Source organism: Macrobrachium rosenbergii, chromosome 30, assembly GCF_040412425.1.
Source record: "Macrobrachium rosenbergii isolate ZJJX-2024 chromosome 30, ASM4041242v1, whole genome shotgun sequence".
In the NCBI taxonomy this organism is placed as follows: domain Eukaryota; kingdom Metazoa; phylum Arthropoda; class Malacostraca; order Decapoda; family Palaemonidae; genus Macrobrachium; species Macrobrachium rosenbergii.
Window position 1 is genome coordinate 23,500,560 of NC_089770.1, and position 5,490 is coordinate 23,506,049.

General features: G+C 43.1%; 1 protein-coding gene across 1 annotated transcript; it reads left to right on the forward strand.

Moving 5' to 3' along the window:
• The first annotated feature begins 3,912 nt into the window (after positions 1–3,912).
• LOC136854842 (uncharacterized) lies at positions 3,913–4,626 on the forward strand. Its single transcript, XM_067131377.1, has 2 exons — positions 3,913–4,071; positions 4,192–4,626. The coding sequence occupies exons 1-2, from the start codon at positions 3,913–3,915 to the stop codon at positions 4,624–4,626; spliced, it is 594 nt and encodes a 197-aa protein (XP_066987478.1).
• The last annotated feature ends 864 nt before the right edge of the window (positions 4,627–5,490 follow it).

Genomic DNA, 5,490 nt, shown 5'->3' on the forward strand with positions numbered 1-5,490 from the left:
CTTACATGCAAGTAAATCCAAATAGGTATTAAGTGTTACTGTCAAATTTTAATTCTCTTGCCCGTTTCATTACCTTGAAGTCAAAGTTGTATCATTGTAATTAATAATTTTGCCTCATAAATTAACATGTGAAATCATAAGCAGGAAAAATATATAAAATGTGTGGAACCATTAATCACAAGAAAACTTCAACACCATGAATATTTCGAGCATTGCATGAAGATCATATAATTTTTAATATATTGTATTATAATTAGTAGGACTAAAATAGTTGAAAGAGTACGTGCACCCGCGTAATAATAGAGGGGTAAGAAGAAGAACTATTTCAAAAGTGTTGTGTCTTCCTCACATTGCTGCCATGCAGTGTTATCTAACAATTTTTTTTGGAGTTTGTTTTATGAACGAGTATAAATGTAGTGAAGCAGAAAAATTTAACAAGTTATTTTAGTTTCAAGTCTCTCTTTTTTGTTATTTTGATGGTTCTTTGGCGTTTTATTTTTTTATTTTTGCAAATAGAATTTTTTTAATTACATCATATCGTATGCAGAAGTGTTTCAGATCTGTTATTCCAAATGATTTTGTGAGTTCATACCATTGTTCGCAGACTGGGAAAGGATTCATGTTCAAACAATTTTTTTTGGTAGTTTACAAGGCTAAAAAACGCTTATTAACATCATATGTTCACTGGATTATATGTACGTTGTTGAAGGAAAAGTAAGGGATGTAGAAAGTACAGCTGAAGTTAGAAAACACATATAGGTACAAATCATGAATTATTGGAGGCACAAAGAGAGAGTAAAGCAACCAGATTTTAAATCATGTTTTTAGTGATATTGAAGATAAATAGTATAGAAATGAAAATAAGTGGGGAGAGAGAGTTATATATATAGTCATATATAGTTTTCTGGAGAATGTAAACTATCTAGCAATTTAAAAATTGCCAAAGCGAACCTCTGTAAAGTTTGGTAACTCTCTGGCGAGGTGATGGAATAAAAAGTGTTTCAAACAGCCCGAAGTCGTTCTTTGGAAAAGAGTTCCTTTCGGAACTGACGGCGGAGCTCATGACGAGTGAACAAACGGATAAGGAAGTTGGTGAAACGGGTTTGTCTCTCCGCGACCCTTTGCACTTACAGCTCGGAAAACATGATCCTGCTTTCTAGATTCTGCTTTATTGCATTCGGATTAGTGAATTATATAAATTGTGAGATACAGCTCCACGTAATTTTCATTTTAACGGAATTTTTTTCATAATCTGCAATCACGTGTTATAATGGGCTTCGGTTTTCATACCGCGTTCTCAGATTTATTCTGTTTTAATCATCATTTGGATAACATTGGTAAGCTTAGGTTTTCATAGAGTTTCTTTTAATCATCATTACTTGTGTTAAAATCCTGTGTTAAAATTCTATATTGGTGTGCGAAACGGCTTTCAAACAGTATGACCTACTTATAAGTTTCATGACTGATTAGATGTTTAAGTAGCATCTAAGGAAGTTACTTTTGTAATGTTTTTCTTATGCAGTCCTTTTGCTGCAAGCATATCCATTACTGGTGTTGCGTTGCTGTTCGAGTTCCGTTAACGTTCGTCTCTATTGATGAAAACTTCGTTTCATTTAATGAGCTGTGCGAAGTGATATATATATATATATATATATATATATATATAGTGATATATATATATATATATATATATATATATATATATATATATATATATATATATATATATATATATATATATATATATATAAAATATTTATTTCCCTTTCTCCATTCTCAGTTCCATTCTGTGATGATGTATGTTATGTATGTTATTTTTAGATGCATACTGTGCCATGGAAGTTTCGCAAGCTTTGCCAACAGTCTGGCGCCACTTGCAGCACAACTGCTCGCGGACCACGAATTCCCATGTTACGCTTTGTAGCAACAAGTCGAGCCAGCAGGATAGCAACACTTCCGCGACACACCTGGTTTTCATATATTCAGAAGACATAAAGTCTAAAATCAAATGCATGTGCACTATTGGTCTGCTAGTTACAATGTAAATTTCCTGGCCGCAGATTGGTCAGCAATCCATATAAATACCACTGTCGTTTGTTAATAAATCTTACCTCTAAGTTCTCTTGTCTTAATCATTCCCGCTAAAGTGGTGACCCTTCCGCACCAACACCCAACAAGATGTCCGACCAAGAGACACCGCCCTCCCCTTCCGTCTCTCCTTCTGACACCATTTCCCAAGTCAAGCTTCTGACTTTCACACCAGCTAGTGCCTACACTTGATTCCTTCGGGCTGAAGTCACGCTTAGAATTCAGGCGTACGATCCTTGTCGTCCAAGGCAGATTATGTCCTCGCCGCCCTGCCGGACCACCTCTTTCCCCAACTGACAAAGTGGCTGGATGCTAAGAGCACCAATGTTGGGCAGTACAAAGACCTGAAGGAGGTCCTACTGGACAGATTCACGCCATCCCCAGCTGTTGGTGTACAACAGATCTTTGACGCGGCACGGCAGCCTTTGGGTGATCAATGCCTATTCACCGCCCTTCTCGAGATGAGAGCCCTCGCCCATCTTCCTCCTGCAGCAGACAGTTCTCCCAGAGCCATTGACATCCTCAAGACACTCTGGCTGCAGCTCCTGCCAACGTCAGTAAGGGCAGCACTGACCGACATCGAAGACACACCCAATGAGCCTTCGCCACCCTAGCAGACAATCTGACAGATGCCCCCGCTGCTGCAAACCACCACCACAACTTCAAGGAACATTTAATCCTTCAGCGACAGACAACCTTCTTAATGCCACAGAGGCCTCCATGGCCGCCAAACCCTCACAAACTTCCAGGACAAACCCCCACCATCCATTCCACCTCCAGAAACCCAAGGGCACCGACCACACGCAGCAGCAATCACCACTGCTTCAGCTTTGTTGATAGCACAGAACTTTCGGCCCTGCCACCAAGAACTGCCTCCCAGGGTGCCCATGGCCAAACAATGCATGAAACGGCTACCGCCACTCAGGGTAGCCGTAGCAGGTGCATATCCCTCAACCAGGGGCCATACTAATGTACACAAATCCAACCATAATTATGATACATCCAATCCTGTGTGCACTATCAGCACCTCTGTCTTTTTTTATCCTTGATTCCACCACAGGTACTCATTTTTTGGTTGACATAGGGGCTTGCTGTTCCCTTCTGCCTGTATCCAATTATCCAGCCAAATGCCCACAACCATCCAAAGTCCGACTCACAGCTGCCAACGGCTCTCCCATTCTTACCTTCGGTCAGAAACATCTCACCCTTAACCTCGGCAACAGAAAGTACCACTGGTGGTTTATCCAAACGGACGTCTCAATACCTCTCCCCAGGGCGGACTTCTTGGCACACCACCAACTGCTCGTGGACATTGCTAACAGGTGCCTCATCGATGCCACCGACCTGTCCAGGATGCCCATCACCGCAGCCCCAGCAGAACTCGCCCTCCACGTCACTGATTCCAAAGACAATTTTGCATATCTGCTCACCACATACCCAGACATCTTTATACCTGCACTACGACAATCTCATCAAATCCTTGCCAAACACAATATTTCCCACCACATTAAAACCTCGGGCCCTCCCATACATTCCTGTTTCCGGCGCTTACCACCTGAAAAACTTGTCGCTGGAATAAAAACTTTTACAGAGATGGAGAAGATGGGTTTGTGTCAAAAGACATCCAGTACTTGGGCATCTCCCCTCCACATAGTAACAAAAAGGATGGCACCCTACGCCCATGCATGGACTATGGAAGGATGAATATGATCACTGAGGCTGACCACTACCACCTCCCTAACATCACAGACGTGACCACTTTCCTTACATGATGCAAAAATCTTCTCAAAGCTGGACCTTCTCAAAGGTTACTTCTAGGTCCACATGAATCCCAAAGACATCCTGAAGACCACCATCACAAAGCCCTTCAGCACCTTCACCTTCAATTACTCCTGCTTTGGCCTACGCAGTGCAGGAGCTACTTTTCAGCAATTATGGATGGCATCCTGGGAGACCTTCCCTCCTGCGCTCCGAAGGACATCGGTACCTCCTCACAATGGTCGACCACTCGACAAGATGGCCTGAAGCCACCCCTATGATCAGGCAGAGTGTGCCAGTGCTTCCCTCTCATCATGGGTGTCCAGATTTGGCGTACCCAATCAGGTCACCTCCGACAGAGGCACTACTTCCATTTTGCAGCTCTGGATGTCCCTAAACTGCCTCCTCGGCACCCAGTTGCATTGCACAGCAGCCTACCATCCTGAATCCAATGGCATGGTCGAGTTGAAAGCAGCCCTGATGTCTTGCTGCAACTCCTCAACCTGGTACTTGCAGCTTCCATGGGTCCTCCTGGCCCTTTGGACCACACCCAAAGAGGGCTTTTACCTGTCAGCAGCAGAGATGGTGTATGGCAATCCGCTCGTGATACCTGGCGAGTTCTTTCCCGACAATAATCCCTCACCTGATATCTTCAGACTCCGGACCATTGTCGGAAAATTCGCCCCTGACCGCCCATCCTATAAGCCAACCAACAACACCTTTATCCCCAAGGATCTGCATACTGCAACACACGTGTTCAATAGGACTGATGCTGTTTGATCATCTTTAACCCAGCCCTATACGGGCCCCTACTGGGTCATCAACTGCAAGCAGAAAGCCTTCCTCATTGACATCCGTGGCACGACAGATTGGGTGGCCATCGACCGCCTGAAACCAGCATATTTGCACAACAAAATTACTCCTTCAATCCAGTTTTCAAGGGCGGGCCGCCCTCTGCAACGCCCTGGTCAACTTTGAGGGGGGGATATTGTGGCACGGAAGTTTCCCACGCTTTGCCAAGTCTGTCGCCACCTGCAGCGCAACTGCTCGCGGACCACGACTTCCCATGTTGCGCTCCTTAGCAACAAGTCGAGCCAGCACACACCTGGTTTTCATATATAAGTCTAAAATCAAATGGATGTGCGCTATTGGTCTGTTAGTTACTATGTAAATTTCCTGGCCGCTGATTGGTCAGCAATCCATATAAATACCACTGTCGTATGTTAATAAATCATAATTCTAAGATTCTTAATCATTTCCACTAAAATACATAGTTTTTCAAAAGCTGCGCCAGCGATGATATAGAGACTGCGTTGCAATTAGTTTGATTCCGTCAGCTTTTGTAACATGAATCCTGGGTTATGTGAGATTGAAATATGATACTTTGAACCCTTATTCTGCCTGTGTTTGAATATGTACTTATTTTGCTATTCTATGCACATATTACGCATAATTGCAAACATTTACCAGAGGTCTGTACAATTGCAGTTTGAAGAGAAAACATCGTTTAATTGGGACTGAACAGAAACCTTGAGAGAGAGAGAGAGAGAGAGAGAGAGAGAGAGAGAGAGAGAGAGAGAGAGAGAGAGAGAGAGAGAGAATCGTCAAAAATTGAGCAAAGAAGCATAAAGGACATGTAGAGGA